At 46.0% G+C, this 24,930-nt stretch overlaps 1 protein-coding gene across 1 annotated transcript in view; it reads left to right on the top strand.

The window, feature by feature from the left end:
- Window positions 1-372: 372 nt before the first annotated feature.
- The window catches only part of mcu (mitochondrial calcium uniporter), a 39,555-nt gene continuing 14,997 nt past the window's right edge, over window positions 373-24,930 (top strand). The window contains exons 1-2 of the mRNA XM_037465900.2: window positions 373-576; window positions 18,608-18,718. Coding sequence (XP_037321797.1) covers window positions 460-576; window positions 18,608-18,718 — 228 coding nt within the window. The 5' untranslated portion in view covers window positions 373-459. The remainder of the gene's footprint in view (window positions 577-18,607; window positions 18,719-24,930) is intronic.

Genomic DNA, 24,930 nt, shown 5'->3' with positions numbered 1-24,930 from the left:
CAAATGGAACCCTTGTGTTTTGATAGCATGGTCACCAGAATACAGGTAAATCACACTTATAGTCATTGACATTTTTAAACAGGCCAATGCCACATTCGTGCATACTTGTGATCATTTTTAGTTTTTACAAAGGCTAAACCACACTTTCGTAGAGAGAGAGAGAGAGAGAGAGAGAGAGGGGGGGGGGGGGTACGAGGTATTTATTTTCGTTGGTGCGAGAAAAAAACCGCAATGCATTCGGCACACGCTTGTTTCTAAATCAGCCTGCACGACGAAGTGGTGTTTTCCTTTTTGCATACTGGTGCAACACACTGGGCATGTGTACGACACCGTAGTCCAGCCCCGCGAACCCGCCCACCTCCCCCCCTCCCTCCCTCCCTGCCTGCCTGCCTCTTTCCCTTCGGTGCGTCTCGGTCCGCCCGCAGCAGTCTCCTTCCCCGGCGAGCTTTCACTACAGAGATGGCTGCGAAAGTGTGCAGGTCGGTGCTCCTGTTGTCCCGGAGCAGCGGAGCGGTGGCCGGCAGCCTCCCCGCACGTGTTGTCTCTCCTCAGCGGCACCACCAGCACATAAGACCGGTAAGTCCCAGGACGCCGGGGAGCGGGGAGCGGGGGGGGGCGGGCAGGCTGGACCGGAGAAAGAGAGAGAGAGAGAGAGAGAGAGAGAGTGAGAGACATAAAGAGAGAGCGTCGGTGGCGGCTCGGCTGGCTAAGGAAGTAAAGCTAACTAGCCTCAAGATGGTCCGCTTCGTGTCGCGGAAAGGTGAGTCACGGTAAAGGTGCAGTGGTGTGGTTGTTTAAATCCACAGTGGGACGACACGAGAGCTTTTGACAGAGGCAATGCAGTTCTTTTTTTTTTCTTCTTCTTCTCTCAAGCCCATCAACACCCCCACTGGCGCTGCCCCGCCGTTTACTGTAACCCGCCGTGAGACACACACACACACACACACACACACACACACACACACACACACACACACACACACACACACACACACACACACACACACACACACACACACACTCTGTCAATGCCCCACGTCTCCACTATCTTTTCAACTTCCAAATAAATACATAAATTTAGTTCAGCCAGTGCCGATGGATCACTACGTTTCTGCAGTAGCGGGTCCTTATTCGCGGGCTCGTTGCCGTGAGGCTGTCTGTGAGGCTGCAGCTCACGGGACGGTTCGGTCCGATGAGGGCCGACGGGGTGCTTCTGCGTGGTCTGTGAGCTGCAGGGTTCTGGACGTTTGTCAGAAGGTACAGAGGGGGTTGGGGGTGGGGGGGGAACCTACAGTTGGACCCAGCGGGGAGTGATGGAGATCGTTCCCTGTTTGTTCATTCATGCACTCAATCACATACGAGCCTTTGCAGAAACATGGAAGCCCACACACTGGGATGATGTCAGACTCTCCAGCCAGCCTGCTGTTTCCCCCCCCCCCCCCCCACCCCCCCTGCAGGGGGTGTTCCCCCATTCAGCAGGGAGATCCTGGGTTTTCCTGCAGACCCACGCAGGTCCTTCGCAAGGCCACTGTTGCAAAGCACCAAGCCTCAGCAAATACTCCCAATAACCAAAGACGCGTTGACAAAAAAAAGTGGTTGCACATATTGTTCCTGCTTTTGTGACCGATGTGTGAACGCAAGAGGAAGGTGAGAGGCAGGATGGACTTGGAATACGCAAGAATGAGGAAGTCACGTGGCAGACCGTCCCTTTCACTGTAAAACACTGTTTTGTGAGGTTCCCCCTTTACTATTTTGTCTTGTGACAAGTTTTCACTCATTCTTGTGTTTCTCGCTATCTTACTCTCTCCTCCTCACGCAAACACTCCCACGAGTCATGGGTCATGAGAAATTAAACAAGGCTGCCCTACCTGTGGTCCAGGCCAGCCTGGAGGTTAAGTGGTTGTCAGCATAGACCCACTCGGTCCCCATCCCCACACTGTCCCCTGGTGCCGTCGCTCGGCGTGAGCCATTAAGATGGAACACATTTACCTCCCACGGAGAGGTGATTTTCTCCCCTCTCCTACAACACGTCGGCCCATTTAAGCCAAAAAGGGATAAAACCGGGTGAGTTGCGGCCCCGCGGCGTCCTCGTCTGAGTTGTCCCTGATACGTTTTTTGTTTCATTTTCAGACGGCACAGATGGTAGTTTTGTTTTTGCCTGTCACACGGTGTGTTTTTTCCCCTCGATGCGTCGCTGCTGCGGCTCCTCTCGCGGGCCTGTCGCTGGGTGACAGGCGAGCGTCTTCCGTTGGCCGCCCTTCAACCGCAGAGGAGTGGGAACACTCGAGTTTCTAGACTAGCGTCTGTAAAGCTGCGGGGGGGGAGGACACGCGCTTAGGAGTTCCTGATAAGCAGGCAGTGTCCCTTACCGAGACATGTAAGCCACACAAATATTCTGTCGGTAGCTCAGTTTTCGAGCTGTGAGCCGACCAACGGCTCCGGCTGCTGCTTCCGATGACCTGATGCAGCAGAGGCGGGTCGACTCTCTCCAGGGATGCGAGGCAGACCGCGGCTTCGAGGCTCACATTTAACCCGCCCCAGATTACTATTGAGTCAGCTGTCACATGAAATGCTGCCGTCTTCAAGTGTGGCAGGAGAGTCGAATCATTGCGAATCAACAGGGCTTGTAAAGGCTCCGTCACTCAAAGGGCGAAGTTGGCTTTTCAATAGTGTAAATAATGTTGTATGTTCCGACAAAAAAAAATGTTTTTTTTTTAATCTATTATGTTAAGTCTTTTTAAGGCAACTTGTTCATTAAAGCCGAGCAGTTGGTGGCTGTTGTGTTGGAGGCCAGGGGGTCAAGTCCCGCTCCCTGGTTTTTAATCCAATCAGTGTAGGAGTAAACTAATTTATCCCTGCTGCCTTCACAGGCTCACTGCGTTATGTTATCCGGATTAGTGTGAAAAGAGAGTGACTGTCAGCTCGTGGCTGTTGTCTGTGAGGATGGCGATAAGATGGCGGAATGATTGATAAAGCTGTCCACATCGGGCCGTGTTATGCGTGTGTAATGCATATCATGTCGAAGACTAAACGTTTTGACATGAAAGGATGCATGAATTGTTTCATTAGCTGTTGTTCATTTGGTGAATTGGTGTGACAGGTGTGCGAAAAGCTGTGAGTTCCAAAGCCGGATTGGCTGTTTATGATAATCAAGGTGCATGATGGGCCGCAGATCTCATCATTTCATGTCTGGTACCTTTTTTTTATTGGAAGGAACCCTTAGTAATTGCTGGTGAGCGCAGCTGCACTGTTCCATCTTTTCAATGTTATTGAAGTACTTTCTCTTCGCAGAGGATATTTTAATTTGCATGATCATTTTTTTTGCCGGGTTTCATACACTCCAGCTGGATTGAGGCGATGGAATTTCAGTGAGTCAAGGCCCAATTCCAAAAAATGATTGACTCGTTACTGGATTTGACATTCTGGCCATGTTCCTCCCACTGGTCTTCATTTACATGGTAACATTTTCCAGCTTGCTTTGGATGAAAGAGACACCTGTACCAACTACAGTGCGAATTAAGTGGATTTTGACCTAAAAAAAGAAACTCATCATCTAAAATCTTTCATCCCCACCAACAACTGAGTGGCTCAGTCCACTAGTGACTGCCCCCCCCCCCCCCCCCGCCCTTGTTTGAATTAGGTGCAGATAGTGAGCTGCAGAGCAATGAACAGGAAATAAAAGAGAGGCAACCTATCTTTCATTGCAAGCTGTGGGTGTTTGACCGATGTCCAGATACCGAATGACAGCATTTCCCCTTGATGTGTTTGCCCTTGTGGAGGACTTGAGGGGCCAGTAGAATGGAATTTGTCAAACGCTATCACAGGCTTGTGGTTCATTTTCACGGGGAAGGGTTTTCCCATGAAGTGAGGCCATGCTGCTCCAGCATCAGGGCCTTTTTTGTTTTGTTAGTAAAGCTGTTTGCTCCCATTTGTTTGTGCGTGGGCAGCGGCACGAGGAATGAAGGCACGGTGAACGGTGCACTTCTGGTAAACATGCAGAAATCAATCATTTAATTGTCATCACAAGTCTGATGTGTAATCCTCCATCCTTGTTATTCCTAATCAAAATAAACCAGTGGTGAAATGTTCTTGTGTGGAAACGTTAATCCTCGCAATGTATACAGCAGTGACTAAATGTTTTAAAATGCGCATTTACTAGAGTTGAAGCTGAAATAACCTTTTCGATAATGGTTCCTGGTACACCTTGCCTTTGTGCATTAAGAAAACGATCATTTACTATATCCAATACAATCGAAAGTAACCAAACGTGTTGTTTTGCCATCGTAGTTCTGTCTGCTTTTAGCTGCTGTGTTTCTGACAGAGAACCTGTCAGCTGCAGCACCTGCCACAGTCACTTTCCCGGGTCGGCCGTGGTCCGGGTGTTATATGGCTGACCTGGCAGGAAAATCAGAGTGGCGCATATGTTCTGCTGCACCCTTTTTTGTGACAGTTTTCTCCAGAGTTTACATCATCTTTCTTACTGTTGCCAATGCAATTAGGTTGCCATGGCTGAGAGATGGCTGAGCACTCAGCGTTGACTCTTTTGACTTGCATCTTTTTCAGGTGATAAAGGGAGAAAAGCTCTCTTTGCCGCCTGCCTGTCTCAGACCTGCTACGTATGCTGTGTTTTCCCCGATGCTTTCTTCCTTCCTCCGGGTCCATCGCGTTGCAACACCTGCTCGGCCTGTTCACCAGCTGTTTTCCCCACAGTCAAAAATCAGGATTAGTATTTCATATACGTATTTAATTTTATTTTATAAAAAACAACCCTGGATCCTGCAATTCAGACCGTCTCCTTGTTGGTACAGGATGGTTGTTACGCTTTGATTCCCAGCAAGACTTCTGGGGGCCACGAGCATCTGGAATCTGCGTTTGGGTGAAGAGTTTCTGTAGCATTGTAAATGGATGAGATGGAAGGGATTTCACCCTTGAAGTGGCAAATGACTGGTGAACTCGTGCTGTTGGCGTATACTAATTAGTTGCTTCCCGTGTTTCTGTGTGGCGCAGCGTCTCTCCACTCAAGTCTGAAAAGGACATTAAACTAGGCTCATTGTGTAATGGGATGATGGATGGAGACACCGCTTGGTTACCCCCTCTCACGTCTGGGATGTTGCGCTGGTGGCGCCCTCTGGGCCAGCAGGGCAGGGGAGTAGTGCCTGAAGGCCATCAGCGGCTGGGCCTCTCACGTCATTGGACAGGAGATGGGGGGCTCATTATTGTGACAGCGATATGAGTAGTGCAAATCAGACAGGGCACATTTGGTTTGTATGAAGGTGGGCTTGTCCCAGAAGATCTGTCAAAGAATGTGTGACAGTTATGTGAAAGCATTTCCTGATTCAGGTGGTTGTGCTGTGCTTTCGATGTGGGTCAGTGGGTGCAGAGTATTGTAGTACTGAGTATGGCATCTGTTTTGGAAAATGCCGTATGCAGCCAATACGGTATTTGCAGTTTACATACGGTATGCGCTGATGTTATTGTGGGCTTCAATGGAATTGGAAAGCATGTTTTATTAATTGACTATATTATGACATCTAGTTTGCATGAAGCCTTGATCAGAAACTACACAGGCAAAATAATTAGAACATGAACGGGAGGGAGGCCATTATGTCTGCAGACCAGAGAAAGATGACCCTGAGTTCCAAACAGCAGTTTGTGAGACTAGGAATATATTACCTGAGAAAAGTTTTTAGTTTTTTTCTACATTTCTTCTTCCATGTCTGACATGTCTCAAAGCTGCAGATATGAATTATTGGGGAAAGCCAATACATTTGAGTAAAGTCACTGGATGGACTTTTATGTTCTTAATGAAAGTAAAAACCAACGCTGATGGTTCAGCCTCTCGTATCAGCCCCATTACAGAGCTGCATTTAATGAACTCATAATCTTCTCTCCCACTTATCTACATTGAGCTGCTTTATTGAATTGAAATTGGAATCTGTTCGCTCCAAAAATGAGAATAAAGCTTTTTGCTGTTTACAGTAGACTTTTAGAGTCCCGAGGAAGCAATGCATGGATTTTTAGGTGTCAGCTGGTGCCGAGTACCGATCCAGATAACAGTGTTTACTTGATAACCTGTGCGCCTCACTGTGACTTGGGTCCCTCTTTGATACGTCAATACTGTTTTAGTCCAAACTTAAACAGGATACAAAACCCTGGTATATGTTGTATATATTATTTGTGCATCCTTGGCTTGAAGTAGAAAACCATCCTATTGGGGCAGTGCAGCGAGAGGACAAACACGACATCAAGAAAGAAGAAGCCGGCTTAGCTGTCAACAGAGAGACAGTTTGTTCAGGGAGCTTGGTAACATTATGAATGAACGACTGCTGTTTGGCTGATGGAGTAATGACTGTGTTGATGTCGAGAGGAATGTGGGGATTGTGTCATGTGAGGATTCCCTCGGCGCTCTCTCATATCTTTCACCGGGCCGCTTCTCATTACAGCTCCACCGTCTCACTGCCAGCGCAACCGAAAGGACCGTTGCATATGTCTAACTACGGAGCGCGGCTCGGAAAATGGATTTTTACTTTGAGGGCCATTACCTGGTTTGAAATTGGTAGATGCGTAGGTAAAAAAAAAAGGTTGATCAAGTGTTCTTTTGCCAATTTCCAAATGGCTGTGAATATCAGCACCCTTTTGATGTATGATGGCCAGTGTTTTTTTTAGGATACATCTAATGAGATCTATCATGATGGCAAAGCAGGAGCATTTAGGATCCCTGACAACACATTTGTGTTGTAATTACTCTGTAAATGATTAGTGGTCACTCATCTGGAGGAATAAGTAATGCATTGCTGCGCATTCAACAACACCATTTTGTTAAAGTTCAACCTAAATAGCAGGCAAATCTCTCAAGGCAAATACGGCGCACAAATAACCTAAAAGGTCACTTTCAAAGGGGGACCCCTCTTAAACTCACACTCGAACACAACCACAGGCAAACAAGTTCATATGCAGTCCTTATGTTTCTGCCTGAGAGACGTACCGGTTTAGTTGAAGAGGGCTTTTCAAATTTGTTTGACCTTTTTTAGATCCGCTGATTTGAGATTCAGGCCGGTGTCTCCACGGATAAAGCTAGTTGATCTCTGGGGACCGATAAGCCTGCTGCGCCGGAGGAGAATCTGCATGCGCCTCGAGCTTCATCTGTTCTGATAAACATACTGGTGTTGGTTTACCAGGGCCATGAGGGCTTTGCTGGTCGTGGTTAAACAGGAAGGATGTACGGAGGGCCGTGACATGATGTTTGCGTTGAGGTCATTCTGGCTGTCGGGAGACGCGTCAGTCAAACACACATGGTGCTTTTTCCTTACGGCCCACTTTGCTACCCTGTTTTTATTTATCTATGTTCTCCATGTTATATTGCAACCGCAAAGGTAGGGAAAATTGGCCTACTTTCAATTGGGTTATGTGGAAGGGAACACATTAAACCCGTAAGGCTTGATCACTATCAATAGATCGTGCTCACAGTCTGGTCATCATCACAAGGGGAAATAATTTTCCTTTTTCAGGAGAAAATCCAGTAATTCTGAACTATTGATGATGTTCCCTGGTTCATCATGCCTCTACTAGGAAACGACACGCTCAACCCCTCCATCAATTGTTGGCTGGGCCGGCCTGAGAGTGACCATCGAGCTGGTTTTATGATTTTAAAGTGACCAAAATGGTTGACAAGTGTGCTTACATGACAGGTGCAGGGTGTCTTTGCAACATGAAGTATGTTTTTCCCGGTAGGAAAGCAGAAATAAGTGGTTGCTTGGCAGCTGCTCAGAGACGACATGTGGTCTGAAAGGTCGTGACAGGAAATAGGATGTCTGCCAGCAACAAACAACATAGCACGTCGGCGTGAAACGCGCTGTGATCTCCCTTTGAGCCTCCGGGAGCTTTGAGTCCCCTTTTTTTTGCAGACTCACAAAACTCTTCCCGCGTTTAGCTTTTTCCAAATTGCCTTTTGAAATGAGACGGCCGAGTGACGCCCGCGACAACCTCGTTACGCCAACCAGAAGGGACGTGAGGCCGGTCAGACCCCGAGCGCGTGCAGGGGGCCAAAGACACGCAGAAAGCGAGCCTCCCCTTTTCGGCCTGGCGCCAACTTTGTTTGCACTGTCATTATCCATGTTGTTGCGGTGCCACGGTGGAGCCAAGCACACGGGGATTCCCCATGGAAATCATACAAATATGCTCATCTCCTCCAGACAATGGCCTCAAAGCCCTCACGGTCCGATTGTGTTTCTGTAATGATTAGCTGGACAAGCCAAACATTTTCGGCATGCGTGTTTTTTGCAGCTCCGCAGGTGGAATTTCTAAAGGCTTTCCTCTTGATAGAGGGCCGGTCTCCTCTGAATACTTAAATGCTAGTTTTAAATGAATCAAGGGTCTGAGCATTGAGCCGAGTCTCTTTTAATTAACTCCTATATCGGTATAATAAGCACGCCTGTTTCAGTGAGTAGTGTAGTGGTGATGGGGGATAAGGCTGCCTTTTGCTGCATCTGCACTTTGGAGCCTCCTTTTATTTTATTAGTATTCAATGTTTCTGTGTGGACTATAGGTATTGAACTGATAATCCTACTAGATGAGATTTTTATTATATTATTTGTTATTGCAAGCATTGCCTGGCCTGCAATATATATCCGTATATATGTATTACCTTGACTGAATATACTGTGGTACATTATTAACTTTTTTACTGACTAACGGTGTGGTTTATTCTCAGATGCTTTCACAAACCAGCTCTACATCAGGGGGCTTCAACTAAAATGTGAAGAGGTCCAGTTAAAGAAAATGTCTCAAAACAAAGGTCCGGAAGATCATAATTTGACTATTTAGTGTGATGAAATGGAGTTGTATCAACATTTGCATGTAATCAATACATGACTAATAAATCTAATTATTTCAGTATAATTTCTAAAACTTCTTTGACTCAGTTGGTAGAGTAGCACCATTTTTTAGCTTTTGGTCCGGATGGGACGGCTTCTCTGCCCTACATCATGAGAGAAATGACCCATAGCAGCATGCAGTGTCCATATTAACCATGCAGTGCATCTGATGATGTCAAGTTGAACTACATTGACATAAATCAGAGATACTGCATTAAAGTAATTGCTGCCTCATTAACAAATGTAAAGTAAAAACCCTTTAAAAGTTTATAAATATATTGCCTTGCAAATCCATGGTAATTTCTTGTATGTGAAAGTCAGAAAGGACTTGAAGGGGAAGATGTTTGCGAGAGATAACGTATTTTCTCTGCACATTTCACCTTTGCGAAGCAGGGCAGGGAGTAAATTGCTTATGTAAATAACTCTGCTCCTGCTATCTCTTTCTGATGAGGCGATTGACAGCCTGATATGGAAGCTACCAAATTGTTAGATTTAAAAAAAAAAGAGAGGTTAATCTCACAGCATCACGGCATCCATTTCAAAGGACATATTCAGGAACAATAACGGCAGCAGCACTTTCACTATGGTCATGTTTGATTAGAGTGATTTTGACTCGTGCTCTCATTAAGTCACTGTGTTTGTTGATGAAAGACAACAGTCATAATTGTGGTTCTCAGCCATTGAGTTTGCTGGAGCTCCTCTTCATGGTGCGACTGCAGTGTGGTGCTAATAAGCATGAGACTCGTGTAGGCTAATGCTAATGAGGGTTATCAGCGTGATAGGTGAGGATTTTTCCCCTTGAGCACTGGCAATGTTTTTTTTTAGACTGACTAAGACGAAGGTCTCTTTAGTTGCTTTCTAATGTGCTGCATGTGTGTTATTGCTGTATTAGTCCAGCTCAGACCTGGAATGAGAAATATCTATCTTTATTTATTATTTCTTTATATATTTTTCTTTTATGTGCTTTTGCATTCACACCTACACACACACATTCCTTACCCCCTTTTCCTGATTGAGACAAAGGATAAAGCTGTTTCCTTTGCGGGGTCAACTGTCTTTGCTTCCGGCACACCGGAAGACCAGAAGTAAACAAACCTGCGTCAACTGCGTTCAAATATTTTTATTGCATCCATCGCGGCGGCATTAATCGCATAGATTGATTAACGCGTTGATGTTGGCAGCCCTACAAAAAACCCGGCAGGTTTTCTTTCTCCTCGTTCCACACAGGGAGGTCAAAATCCAACTGGCCGCGGGGGCCCCCGCTGCCGGCCGTCTTCCGGGCGCCGCCTGGCATCGGATGTGTGCGTGCGTGACCTGCAGGCCTTGCATCAGCTTGAAATGCACACACCTTCCTCACAACTACACGCACATCAAACATGCTTTCTCTCGCGAGACCGGGGCTTGTTCGTCAGTTGTGTTGTTTGAGCGCCTTTTGATTTGAAAGACGAGCTCTTTGGCGATACTACACATTTCCATTCTCACTACGCGGTTACTCATCCTTTGCCAGCCAGCTAGTGCCCCACCGTTCTATTAATAGGACTGAGGAGATGGTGGAGAGGAGACTTTGTTGGAAAAATTCATTTCCATGGAGACGGTTTTCTGTGGGCTTTGCGATCAGAGAGCCGAGCCGTTGAGGAGGACTGGATTCTGGGCAAGTTTGGCAAAAAGTAAGTATTTACATTCCGTATCGCAAGGGCAGTGTTGCCGTAGACGTCTGGGGAAAGCCAAATTACTGCAAATGTTTGCTCCTTTCCTCCGGTTGCAGATGCCCGAGTCTATTATCAATACTGAAATGATATGAAAGAGGCCGCGGCAAACATCTGTTTTTTCTTATTACGCCCCACGTGCACCGAGAGCCACACAAACCCAGATCAAAATCTTTTTTTCTTTAAGAGCTGAACCATCTGAGACTTTTTTTACTACACTGAAATCTCATGACTCACCGGCAGCCTGTATGCGTCACATGTCCCTCTAAAACTCCATTAGGTTGTTCTTAAAATATGTACAAATGGCCACGTGTCCAGCATGTGGCAGCTATATTAAACTTTTTGGAATCTGAGTGGTCCCTGGGGTATTGATCTGGGTGGGGCGTTATAAAAAAAGTCCCACCCATATATAGTTATATATATGGAGGAGGCAGTTATTTGTGCCTCCTGCTGCAATGCCCATCCGCACCACAGCCTCATAATAAATGTCTCTTCTGCAGAGGGAAGACAATTATCCGCTTGTCATAGAAAGGTCAACGTCTGACTTTTTCCTCCTTACAACCGCTGCACGGAAATCCAGCACTTATCATTCAGCCAGACAGCTACCGGGTATTCGCCCCGCTGTGGTTTTCCCAGGCAAAACAGTTGAGCAGCGAGGAGGCACCGCCAGAGCAGTTATCAACCCAGGTCCTTAGGGGAACCCTGGGGAAATCCCAAACCTGGACATGAAGATGATGGAGAGAGAAACAAGCAGTGAAAGGAACCCGGGGGAAGAGTGGGAGAGTTTGAGAGTAGGTTAGAAGCATCTCCTTTTTCGACAGGTAATAGCAAAACAATCACAGGGTTTTTTTGTTGTTTTTTTTGTTTGCTGTCTTGTAAATCCATATATTTTACCCTGCAACAGGGACACATGAGAGAGTTGCCAAAAGCCGAGGCTACGGTGCAGGTGTGAAGAGACGTAAATACACAGGTTCCCGGAGCCTTTGGAAAGCCCCGGTGCTGCTGTTGCCTCGGTAACACTTTGCCCACTGAAAACGTCCTTTTCAGACTTATGAAGGTTATTCCTTTCATTGTCTCCTGTTCTCTGCTGTACATGCAAAGATGTCCATCTTGAAATTATCTCTTCTGCACGGAGACGGTGCAGTTCCCTGTGCAGACCTGCACTCGGGTCAAGGCCTTCCTCACAAACCGGCTGTTGGTTTACTGCCCCTCCCTTCACAAGCCTCTTTGGAATAAATGTAACGCTGCTATGCACTGGCAGCGTTAAGTCCGGTCTTGAATTATTGAGTGGTCTTCCCTTCAAATGTGTCCTTCCTTTAATGCAAATTGTAACACAAATCCTTATTCTGCAAATATACAAGAGAGTTGCTGCAGATCAATGTTCAGCCTATTTTGCATTTGTCACAAATATCCAGAGGGAAAAATGGATATGTTCTTGTTTCTGCCGTTGCCCTTTTTCCATTTTCCCAATAACTCTCTGAACTCTTGGGGTTCAGCTGACATCTTCCTAGGCATCAAAATCCATTTTGGATGTCTGATGTCTCCGATAACCTTATACAAACAGACTGGAATTCATTAATCGGAATAGTGGCTGCTTTGCTCCCCAGATTCTGGTGAAAATGGGAAATGTTTGCATTGAAGGAGCTAACATACAGTAGCTCACAAGCAGGGCATATATACCATGACATGCTGGTGAGCCCAGTTTACTTCCTGACATGTGCAGAGGGAATGTTATGCAACCTCACAATGGCTGCCAATCAAGTGTGCTATAATGAGCCGGTTTCTGAAGGACCCGCTGCAGGTGAAAGAACAAGCCCTTCTGTCAAGTGTTGTGGGTGGAAGTGGTGGGTTTGACTGTAGCACGTGTAAGCAAGTTGCTTCTTATTCTGAGACCCATAATGTGTGAATACAGAAGTCATTGCTTTCTCTGCTGGCAATGTAGCATTAAAGCCACGAACCTTGGACACCCAACAATCCCAACTAAATATTAAATGTACCATTTTCTGTCCCCCCAATCAGTCGTTGTAATAACTTATTTATTCTTATAGCATTGGAAGTAGGTGAATCTTGCTATTTGTGGCTTTCACTGATGATTCACAATCTTGCTTTGTAATGACCACACACACACACACACACACACAGTCAGACAGAATTTTTCTCTTGCACAGTCCTCCCTCTCCTCTCTGATTCTCGCTCACAGCGTCTCTGTCTCTGTCTCTCTCTCATGAGCTTGTGCTTCCTCCCCCTCACGCCTACGCTTCTCCTCTCAGTACCGCTGATCATCGGCTTTGTCTCCACAGCCTGCTTGGACGTGTAATGCAGGCAACGGGCTATGCCGTACAGCTGTTTGGTGGTATTTACATTAGAGAGCATTGTGCTTCTTTGCAATTATTTTTGTCTTTCCTTTGTTCGTCATGTTCGGCTCTTTCTAGTTTACTGCATGCTTACCTTTTTTTAAAAGTACGATCAAGTGAGCAATGTTTGTTGTGACATCAGGACAATTCTGGCCCCAAAATACCAGCAATGTTATTGTGTTGCTCTCTGCCTATCAGCTTTATTAAGGGAACACCTGGGGCAATGAACCAGACACATATTTCTTAGCGTAATGTATGACTTCTTTAAAGCATGCTTCAGCCTGAGCGCTGCCTGCACAGCGCTCTTATTCTGCCCGAGTCTCCCCCTGCTTTCCTTTCTTTTGTCTGTTCCCCTCCCCTTAAAGTCCCCGAGACATCTGGGGATGACGCTGCTTTGTTGCCCTTTTCCATTATGAATGAAGGCAGCTTCCAGGCCGCGCATTCATCTCCGCTGCACCTGCGACGCCTTGTTGGACGAGGGTGGGACGTGGTGACGTTGCGTGTCTCCAGTGATCGATGGGGAAAGGCGGTCCAGGACTGTGCGACCCTCTGCGCTTCTTATCTGGCTCGTATCGGTTTGCAGGGACCTTGACTCCGCACATTCCCATGCACAACCTTGCAGCAATGCTCACAAGTCCCTTCATGTCCTTTACAGAAGAGGTTAACTGTTGGGTTGCACTGGGAGTGTGACCGCGTCTGGGATGAGTCGTTGGTTTGAGTCCCTGGCTTACCGGCACAGGTCACTGTCCGTCCTTGGGCTTTATATGTCTGCCTGTCATTAGGGAACATCTGGGGCATCCCGGTAACCGGATCAGTTCCCCTCACTTTTGAAATACTTTCATTGGACAGTGGTCACTCGGCAGCACCCCCGAACCCCGCTTCACCTGCGTGTGCAGGCCCCGGGTAACAGCGTGTGCTTAATGTGTTGGAAATGTGATTTAACTCTCCTCTTCGCCTCTGCTATCTCGCTCTCTCCATCTCTGCTCTCGGTGGCCAGTGATTGCTTGCAGCCTCCCCACCTTCTCCATCCCTCACCCCCCCTTCTCCCCCCTCTCCCCCATGCTGCTGGGGTTGACCGCCTTTCTCTTTCTAGTGAGGGAGACGTGGAGAGGACGAAGGAACAAGGCTGGAAGAGAAACTGAGAAAGTGAGATAAGGGGATAGGCAGAGATTCCCAGATCAGAATGTGAATCACTTAACTTGCACAATACAATGTTGGTACTTTGGTGCAGAGTCACAGGCTGACTGGAGAAAAACATAAGTGGCATGGCATTGTGCACATGTACTCGACATGCAATATTAAATAGCTCTTTATATTTGAGAGCAAGAGGATGCGATGTAGGTAAAAATGGCCGCCACGCAACTCTCTTCTATTCTATTTACTTTAGCCTTTACCTTCCTTTCTCTCCCAAGTTTGTTATATAATTGCAGGAAAGAATATTGTTATTTCAAGACTGTTCAATGCCGTTAAAAGAATAACATAAATACAATTACACCACCTAAAGAACGGGCGCTGTTGAGGTCTGCTGAAATGCCGGCCGTGTTCACACCATGTTCTCGAGAGGATCCAGTGTTCATTATCTTGAATGGAAAGCATTTTCTTTTGGCCTTGACGGCTTAGGGGTCAGGTTTAGGTGTTAGGTAAGGAGGAAAGTTAAAGAGAATCATTTAAAGCCAATGTGGTCGTAGCTTTCACTCGCACAACACTTGGCGTTTGATCCTTCTGGGATTGAAGCAACGAGCCACCCCCCCCCCCCCCCATTGTTTTCCCACTGGGTCATGGATGTCATGTATTACTTGACACAAAAAGTTAAATATACGCTCAGTGTCCTCCCAAACCTTTAGTGAAATGTGGACACCTTTTCTAGACTACTACGAGTCCTTTCAAGAACCTCTCGAGGAAGACTAATGTGGACCATACCTGCTCTGTAATTGCCCTCATACATCCTCTTCCCTGCTGGGATAAAAACTGTGAAGATCAATATTTACAAAAACAAATTGTTGATGTAATGCCATTTTCTTTTAGATATTATCCTTCAAATGAAGTGGTTAAAGCTTACATGCTCTCTGGTAGGCGAAGACCGAACCCTCCTTATACAGAAGAACCCCACAGGCCTATTAAGGGGCCCTCTTCACTTAGCATCTGTGACATCTAAGATTAACCACTAGCCAATTTGAGCTGTGGCATCAGGAGACATTTGAGTGTTCTGCCTGCTGATGAGTCCTTCCCAGAAATTGATGCTGCTGGGGGAATCACGTCAGTTCAGGCGACGGGAATGCGCAGAGGTGACAAAATGCGCAAGTCTGACCCTGACTCGCAGCTCACGTAGACACTCCAGAACGTGTTGCTGTAGATCAGGCGGCACTCGCGTGTCTAATGCATGGGACTGAGGGATGGATAAAGAGCTCGTGTGAGTTGGAGTTACCGGAAGAGCAGCCGCTGGACGCTGACTCGCTGACTGTGACGTGGAGCACAGCGCCGTTAGTACAGTTTGAGACACGGCGTGCAGCTCAAAGTGAAAACAAAATGCCTCTTGATGGTTCTTAGCAGTGTCTTCGACGTGCTCTTCTCTTGTGAATGTGTTTGAAAATACTCAATACTTAGGGGGGGGGGTCACTCGAAATGTTGCAGTGAGACAATTTGACTTGAATCCGAAGGCAGGAACACATTTATAAACTGAAACAATCCCCTCTTGTTTTTGGAGGAAACCTTTTTTAAATGCATCGCTCTCCTGTTTCCATTTATTTCTTACTTTCTGTAATTGATAAAAGACCCCCATTGTAAAAATGGTCTTCTTTCAATGCCTACGTGTTGCTTATTGTGTTCAAGAGAAGGTGTCGTCAGCTGCAGCCTCGAGTCTCTGGAGAACGAGGTGTCTTGAGTGTGCGTGCTTTTCGTGGTAGTTTCTACACTGCGTTGCTGTGGTTTGTATCTTGAGAGAGCAGTAGAATGTAATCAACAGAAATAGACAGGGACTTCCTTTGCTCGTGGTTCAAAGGAGAAACAACTCGTTTATATGAAAGATCGTGGGCCCTGCCAGTATATTTGTCACATGGTGAACAACACTGAAGCTTGCGAAGCTTCATATTTAACCCCCGGCTTTAAACCTTTGCTCATTTGCTACACACTCACACACCCACATTTACGACCAGTTGCACATTCATGTCTGTGCGTCTGAAGCATTGAAAGAATGGATGAAGGTAGGACCGCCTCACGTAATTGTTCAGAACTTGTAGCACAGGTTTTTTTTGTTTGCCCGAACTCTGTGCAGATGTCATTATTTTTGTGCTCTCGCATTAATGATATAATGATGAAAGAATGAAATCTCCAACAAAAAATACCCTGTGATCCTGCCCCCCCAAATAAATGGATTTAATGTGAGACATAAAGAATGCTAAATTATATTTGGCTACTTATTAATGTCGTGGTGTTTATCGTGCTCACTGTAGTCTCTCAGTTATTGCGCAATTAAAACCTGCAGTGTTTTTTTGAATGGGAGCTCATTCACCAACAGCCATCCTTCTTTTTTATAACTGCACTGCCGCAGCTTTCATTTGCTGCCAGAATGGAAATGAGTCAGTTTGGGTGTTTGGCAGAGACCTCGGTGAATATCCCACATCACACCGTCACAATGTGAGTGCTACTTGCGCCTCCACAGAATCTCTTGGCAGTTAACGGACTCCTTTTATTGTCCCTTGAGTCTTGTATGCTGGCCACTCCCATGAGTTGATTCTGTATATCTGACATTTGCAAAGATAAAGACGAGGCGACAATCCTGCTGCATCACGCTCTCTTAAAACCAAGGTCCATTGCTTCGCTAATGTTGAACGTTTGTGTCGTAAACAAAGAACGGACGGTTCGTGTCATTGATCGGCCGCGGAAGTGAAAGAGTTACTTCGGCTTGTCCTAAAGAGCCGGAGGAAGAAAAAACCCATGCGAGTTATCACAGAACCTCTGCAGGGGAAGCTCGTGGTCCTGGGGAAAAGATGCAGTCATAACTGTCACAATGGACAGAACATGAAATGGACATGAATAACTCCTGCCCTGTCTTTTCAACCGGAATCAAGCATTTTAGAGAAAGGCCATTTTGTGTGTGTGTGTTTGTGTGTGTGTGTGTGTTTGTTGTACCATGCACAACGAGACTTGAGCACACATGCATTTATCTCGGTTGGAGCTCCGCTAGCAGAGGGAACATACAGCAAATGCGTAATTAGACAGTTACAGCTAAACCGCGGCTCCTTATTATAGGCTGTTAAAATGATTACTATTGATTAGTTAATGCTTAGCTTACGTCAGCACGGTGGCTTAATGGTTAACGGTGTCACAGTTGGAATCCACTGTGTTTGTCCAACCAACTCTTTAGTGAACAAAGCCACTTTAGGCTTTTGCATGATGGGAAAGCCTTCATCCCTGACAAAAAGAGAATGGACCAATAAAAGGATAGCACATATTATGAACAATTTATCAAGCCATTCATTAAATGTACAGATTTGCTTTCCTGGGTTTCTTCTATAAACACTATCCTCACATTTATCCTCACATTTGCCTCCCAGAAAGGAAGCAAATAAGAGGTGTCAAACTATTCCTTTTCATTATGCATTCAATTGCAATGTTGCACGAAAGAAAAAGGAGAACTCTTAACCAACGTATGTAGGTTTGGCATCAGAAAAGGTGAATGACTAAAAGCACTCACTCCTTGCAAACATTTTTAGTGCAGGTGAAAGGAAATCAATGTTTTCTGGTTTGAGCCTGATGTCTTCCACACATTTTCATACTCTGTTCACTAAGTGCAGATTTTGAAAATGTATTCATGGCTGACTTTCCAGTTTTTTATTGCTCCCCCTAAATAGACGGAGCGGGTCTGTGGTGTATTAAGGTACTGAGCGGCTGGTATTCTAAAGTGTCTGTGGTCTCACCTCACCACCCCTCAGAGGTTCAACAGGCCCAAAGACGTGGGTCTAAGACGAGTGGTTCATGGGACTCGCAAGTTCTTGAGTTGAGTGGGCGCTGTATCGGTTTTATAATGAAACCCTTCTTCATCTTCTTCAAGTCCAGCGGAAGCTGCGAGCATAGTGCATGCAGAAACTTGGGGGATGAAATTCATTCCAGTCAACCGTGACCCTCTGTTGTATATATGTATATAAGGACAGAAATACGGGGTTTTAAAACCTCACAAATGTCCACATTGAGAAACATAACTTGAGCGGTATGTTGGGCTTCTCTCTCTCCGATGACACCAGTCACCTTGCAAACAAAGTCATTGATGGCTTGCTAAGTTAGGGCCGATCCTGCTTTAGTTGTACACTGAGGAGCAGCTGCATGCTGGTCAACATGTTCCTCTCTGATTGACGGTCACAGGAGCAGAGGCGCCCCCCCACACCCCCCCTCCTCCCCACGAGAGGCTAAGCATGATAGCTCCACTGCAGCGCACGGCGTGTTGGAATGGCTGAGCGGAGGAAATGGCCCTGGTCTATTCTGGGAATAGAAAGCAAAACTACCCCGTTTCACGCCTCATTACTTTAAGCCTCTTTTTAGCTCATTGTAACATGATGGCGCTTGTTGTGAAAATAACACGAGGTTTGCCGTTTCCCATCTTAGTGTGATAACCTCAAAGACGTATTTTCCGTTTGATGCTCCCCCACTTATTTCATTTAACGTTCTGTGTCTTCTGCAGGAGCTGCTGTCTGCGTCGTTCACCCGTCAGACTGTCAGGAGAGCACATAGCCTGCGGCCTGCAGCCCCCTCCACACTCTTCACCCAGCCCCCCGCCGCCCTGTCTCCACAGGTGAGTGTGTCTACATGCACGTACTGTATGTGCTTATGGTAAAGGAATAGACAATGACATGTCATCTAAGTTTTTGGACATAATTGATTATTGCCATAAAGCCTCTAGAGCAAATCCATATTGATTAGAGCTAGTGTGTGTGTGTGTGTGTGTGTGTGTATGTGTGTGTGTGTCATTGATTGGGACAGCACGTCAATCTAAGACCCCTTAATGTGTTGCCAGACCCAGCATCCTCAGCACTATCCAACAGCTTCATCACCTGTATCGCAGGTACTTAGCAAAGTCAGAATATTGCTTTGTCATCATTTCTGATAAATTTCGGGGCTTTTGGCAGTTGGTATAACTCACATCATTTTGGCTTAAGGGGATGCAAAGAATAAAACTGAGTAGAAATAGATGGTTTCATTCCCCTGTGACTGTTTAGATGTCTGTTTGGATTGATAGCAATGCCTTAAGCACCTGTCATCCGAATCTGATTAGTCCTCCACCGCGTGTCCCCGTTTGGACTAGAAATAATCTGTTGTTGTTTCTATTATTTTCCGTTTACCAGTGATTAGCATGCACGCGGCCTATTTGGGAGCGAATCCTTTGAAGGTTGTCGAGGACGCGGGAAGGCAGCCTTTTAATAAAGTCATTAACCGAAGAAATCTATTCAAATGTATTCAAAAATCCCAGTGTTCAAAGCAGCCTCTCCACCGGGGCGTCGTTACTTTGATTCAGTGCTGACGCGAAGCAGCGTGAAGCAGTCTTCCCATTAAACCTCGATACGGCCTGCAAATCAACACTTTGACACATATCTATCCGGCGGTTGGACAACAGCAAGTTTTTGCAAATGACACGTGGCGTGTGTGCCAATGGAGAACAAGCGGTTTCTGTGCCACGTGGCAAACCATCGAGTCATTTAACCAGCGCACTGCTGTGTGTGTGTGTGTGTGTGTGTGTGTGTGACCAAGATACTACATATTTGTGTGTGCGCGCCTCCCAAAAACATATTGCTGCTAATGATTACTTTAACAGGAGGGAGTTTTTTTCTGATTGTTGTTTCCCTATATGGGCTCAGTCAAATGAGAGGAACATAAGTGGAGCTGAGCCCAGCAGCGTGACATCAAAGCTACATTTATTTCCTTCTCAGTTATTCATTTGATTGACTATCGCCATCTGTTTTTAGTTCTCACGGTAGGGGGTCTGCTTTGGCTCTTGTCTGCAGTGATGTGTTGTTTTCAATATAGCTCGCAGTTTGACGGCCCGTGTGGCTCGGAGCGGTCGATATGTCATGAAACTCACCTGCTCGAGAGGATCATGTGAAATGTTTCTCTGAACAGCACCGCAGCAAAGCTTTGAAAGTTTTTTTTTTTTTTTTAACCTCAGCGTGAACATGCATGTCAGTTCTGTTTTTGAATTTGTGAATTGACTTGGTTCCTTCGGGGTGTTACTTTAAGATTAATTGGCCACTCTTCTCGGCACAAGGTGTCGTATCAGCTACCGTCCACAAGAACATAGCGACCGGTCGCGATGTACTGCAGAAGGACGTCTCGCTGCTTCTCCAACCGCCTCCATCGGGCCGCGAGCCTTTTGTACTTGGTATTCCTGTGAGTAAGGTCCAGCTAAAATCCAATATAGTAGGCGCATTATGTTAAAAAGGTCGGCTCAAGGTTAAGTGTGCAAATTTCTACCATATAATGCGCTCGGCCCACCAACCCGCTCGCTCGGGATGAAAATTTCATGATGAGAACAGGATCTTTGTTCGTTGAGTGCATGCGATGCTTTGGCCATGGATCGCAGTGCATTAGCCCCGTCTCCTTTTCTTTCTGTGCTCCCATTGATGTGGGTGTGTGTGCGCGCGGTCGCGTTCCTCGGGAGCGAGCGCATGTCCGCCGTGCCTCGGTTGTGGTGGTGCACGTGTGCCTGGGTGTGTATGAAAAGGAGAAGGCGGGCGGGGTGGGGGTGGTTGTACAGGGTAACCTGAGCAGCGGGGCCTCCTCTTGACTCTGTTTACTTTTTACTGCAGCCGGCCGCGAGGCGATGAAGAGGAGGGGGGGGGGGGGGGTTGCGAAGCGAGAACAGAGGAAATGAAAACATTCCTCGCGCTGCCGAGAAGTCAAAACGTCAGCTGTGAGTTGTCCCAGCGAGGCCGTGCTCACAAAACGGACACAGCGGAGAGGGGAGCTAGCCGATAGCCCCCGAGTGTCCCGAGTGTCTCCCACACGTGCCTCACTGCCTCCGGAGGGAGGGCTGTTTGTTCAGAGGACCGGGGATGGGAGGAGGCGCAGCAGGGAGGGTTTGACTTGCCAGGGCTTGTTGCTTCTGCTGGGTAGGGCCGAGGATCCGACCGTCTTAACTGTGGTAGAAGGAGGCTACATGAGCAGTGGAATGGAAATCTGGATGCTCAAAGCTTGTTAGTCTTGCAAACATTGTGCCCAACTGGGCCCGTCTGCCTGTATGCATTGTTACCAGCCAACTCTTCCTTTTATCCCGTACCTATTTTTCTTTTTCTTTTATTGAAAACCCTTCTTACACGCGCTTACTTGACTAAGCTGCCCCCCCTACAATGGGTCACAGCTTTAGACACACACACACACAGACACACACACACACACTGAGCCATTCAGCGTCACCATTCATACACGGACATCTTGACCCATCTGCTTCGCAGCTCTTGCAGATGGGAGCCGAGGCAATTTAGAGAACTTGATGAATGTTACACGGACACACAAATGGAGCAATTTGAAACTAGAAGGAAACAAGCTGTGGGGCCCGCGTCCTGGAAACGTTCCGGTTTCTGCAATTTATGTTACTCAATGGGTAACAGTACGCAAGAAAACATTGCCGGATTGATTGAAGGTTGATTGATAGAACAGAATAAGCAGAATGTTGTGTTCAAACAGGCGAGCGTGGCCAGCTGCATTGTGCTGTCGAATATCACTTTGGAATCACTGGTGACTCAGTCACCAGAGCGCAGGAAAATATCTGGAACCAGCTCGACTTTGATTAGTCGGGCGTCTCATCCGCCGCACAGCGACACGTGTCGTGCGTCATTGTGTTGGTTCATATCACGGGCCCTCTATTGAAAATGGCCCTGCCCTGCGTCGCTCGCACTGTGAACTCAGCAGAAGGGTGCAGCACTGGGAGGACGTGTTGCGACTGAAGTGTGCGGAGGTCTTGAGTAAGACTTTGAACCGGCTCCCTCCCTCATGCCGTGACCGAGGACGCCTCGGTCTGTTGCAGCACTCCTTTTGAAAGCCTCGACCCTGTCGTGCAATGTTCCTCCTGAAGGCAGCCGGGGCATTGATCAGTCAACAAATGCACAAACAAGGGGAACTGTAAGCTTATTTCTATGTTACCAAAACCTACTTTACACATTTTACAATCTCTGAGACGGGTGTAGTTCAGAGAATAAGCGCTCGTTATGCAGACCTGCATAACAGTGCAAAAAGCAGTTGGGGAAATGGTGAGCGCAGCAGTTGTTTTTTGTGTTCAGGTTGTGTTATGTAGAGAGAGCCATGTTGATCTCATTAAAATTCAGTATTGAACTGCCCATGCAGAAGAAGCGGACACTCTTGTCTCTTTCCTTTTAAGTCATTCATTTTAGAGTCCATCTCTCTCTTTCTATGTGCAAGTTTTTATCGCCTCCTCTCGTTTTTATTTTTCAGGTCACTCTATAAACTGAGCGGAGTAGCTTGTCCTAACTGGATGAAAACAATTTAGAAAAGTAAGCTGTCCATGTTCATATATTGCCTCTGAGTAATCATTTTACCGGGCCACACAGCGCCATTCCTTTTCCCAGTGTTCATTTTTGACTAAATGAACCAGAGGTTTCATTTCACTCTCCTGTGAGTGGATTGGAGTCATAGCTGTCCACATATTTTTGATACACTGTGACTTATGTTTTGTATTATTTCTTTCCACCCCAACTAGATGTCCAAAAATAGAAATCGTTGATAAAATAAGACTCAGAACTTCCATGAGAATAATCCTGTTTCTATTTTTTCTTCAATATCAAAGTTGTGCTGAGAGCTGTCTTTGTATCAAGGGCTAAATTCAAACCAGAATCCAAAATGTTACTAAATATAGGCTTTAACGGCTATGCTAAATTGAAGCCCACAGCTAACTCCCTGTTTCCATGGAAATACTGTATTCCCATTCCCAGAGAACCCCAACTATAAGAAAAAAAGTAATAGACAGTGGTGTGACAAAACCCTTTATTCATGTTGCGCAATCAAAGATGTTTTTTTTACATTGCCAACACTCTCATGTCCAATCTGCTTTTTTCTTCTACTCCTGAAATATCAAAACTCTCCTCATTTCCTTCAGGCTTTGAAAAGCCCCGATTTGGTCTAACTAGTTTTATCAGTCACAACTGCACAGGAGACCTAGATTAAAGTCATGCTATATCACACATCACCAATAAATATATAGCAGCGACCCCAAATGAGGCTCAAGCGGGGGCTTCCAATCAAAGCTGTTGACCTTTTGGAATATTGGGAAACGAACCAGTGAAGTTGTGATATAAAAGATGTGGTTGTGAAGAGGATTTTATCCGTTTTAAGTGTTTTGTCAATCCCAAATGAAATCATGACTATTTGTAACATTTCAAAACGCAGACATGAAGACGTTAGAAAGTAAAACCTTAATTTAAAATATGTAAAACTACAAACCTTTATGACAAATAGTCAGTTTAAAGTGTCTCGACTTGATCACGAATCAAAATCAAAAATTTCAGAGAGAAAGCAATTTCCTTTACCTTACTATAACCCTAAATAACCCTTTTTTCTGTCATGTGTTTGAACAAACCCACTGATGCTTAACGTTTCATTGACTCTGCTCAGTGAGTCATCAATACTGTGTAAAAGTTTATGTGAGTCTTAAAAGGACAACCAGGACTCCTTAAAAAACCTGGCTGACTTTGTCTTCCTTGGATTTCTGTGAGGTCTCAGAAAAGACGAATCCATTCAGTTAAGCAACTAATGACCAGTTTGTATCCTCGACGCCATGTAGTATAATAAAGAAAACTGTAAGTAGTCTCATAAGTACAATCACATCCTTAGAATACGATGGGGGGTCTTATTTGACCAGTAATAATGTTTTAATCACACTAACTAGATTATTTATGCAATGTTTATGTAATAGAATACACTGAATATCTGCAAGATGATGAGATGAGTCAACAGAAAAGCCGTGGCCTTTAAAATTTGAGAAGCTGACGAGACAAGATGACATTTGCAGTTGAAATGTTACAGAAAAAAACATATTGTGCAATATTGTGTCCCGGTATGTGATGTATTGCTTCTTAAAGTAAACACATTAACTCATTGACGCCGAAAAGGACCGCGGGCCAACTTGCTCGCTACTAACGGCGAGTTAGCGTGTTAGCTAGTTAGCGTGTTAGCTTGTTGTGGCTGCTAGTGTTGCCACCAGTACTAGTGTTTGCACGCTAACGTATCATGTACATTATTAACATCTAGCACAGAAAGGGAAGATGTTTTGCTTGAATGTGCCTGAATCACTTGACTTATCTCATAACCAGAGGAAGCCAGGTGGTTTGTTGGGGGAGGCAGCGTGAGGGGAATACTTTGGTGCCCTTGCCTGACCTCATTCTTCATCAAGCTGGACTGACTCCTGCATGAGGGACAGAGGGAAAATGGCTGATACAATATCAGTGGGGGGTCGGGCCCTTGAGAAAGATTAATTAATCAAATCACATTCAAGGAAGAAAAGCGGCACAGCAGACATTGTTCTGGTTATGGGGATTAAGATATTGTGAACGGGAGCACAAGGGCAGAGAGATATGGTGACAGGGTTTTTTTTTTGTCTGAGGATTTGGGAGGCTGACTAGCACACTTCAATCTAAGGTCATGATGTCATTTAGGAGGGATGACAGGGAAGCAATGAGAGGGAGCGCTCGAGGCGAGATGAGAGCGGATGGGGAGGATCTTTAACGTTGCCTCCAGCCACGCGGTCTGATCCGAAAAATTGATATTTGCCGACTTAATTAGGACACTCGTTTTTTGGGGGGTTCTTTTCTCCTGCCCTTTGTGTGCTCTTTGAGTCAGATGGCGCTTTGTCTGCTGTGGCTCCCAGAGGAAGAAGAAGTTAGGGTGTGACCGAGATGCTACACCCCAGAAACTTTGTGATATGAAACACAGCTGTCTGTTTATTTGACTTGGTTTCCCCTCGCCCCCCCCAGATGGGCGGGCTGAGAGGTCTGTACAGAT

Source organism: Pungitius pungitius, chromosome 13 (genome assembly GCF_949316345.1).
Source record: "Pungitius pungitius chromosome 13, fPunPun2.1, whole genome shotgun sequence".
Lineage (NCBI taxonomy): Eukaryota > Metazoa > Chordata > Actinopteri > Perciformes > Gasterosteidae > Pungitius > Pungitius pungitius.
The sequence above is the reverse complement of the archived record's forward strand: the minus strand, read 5'-3'. Positions and strand labels throughout refer to the sequence as shown.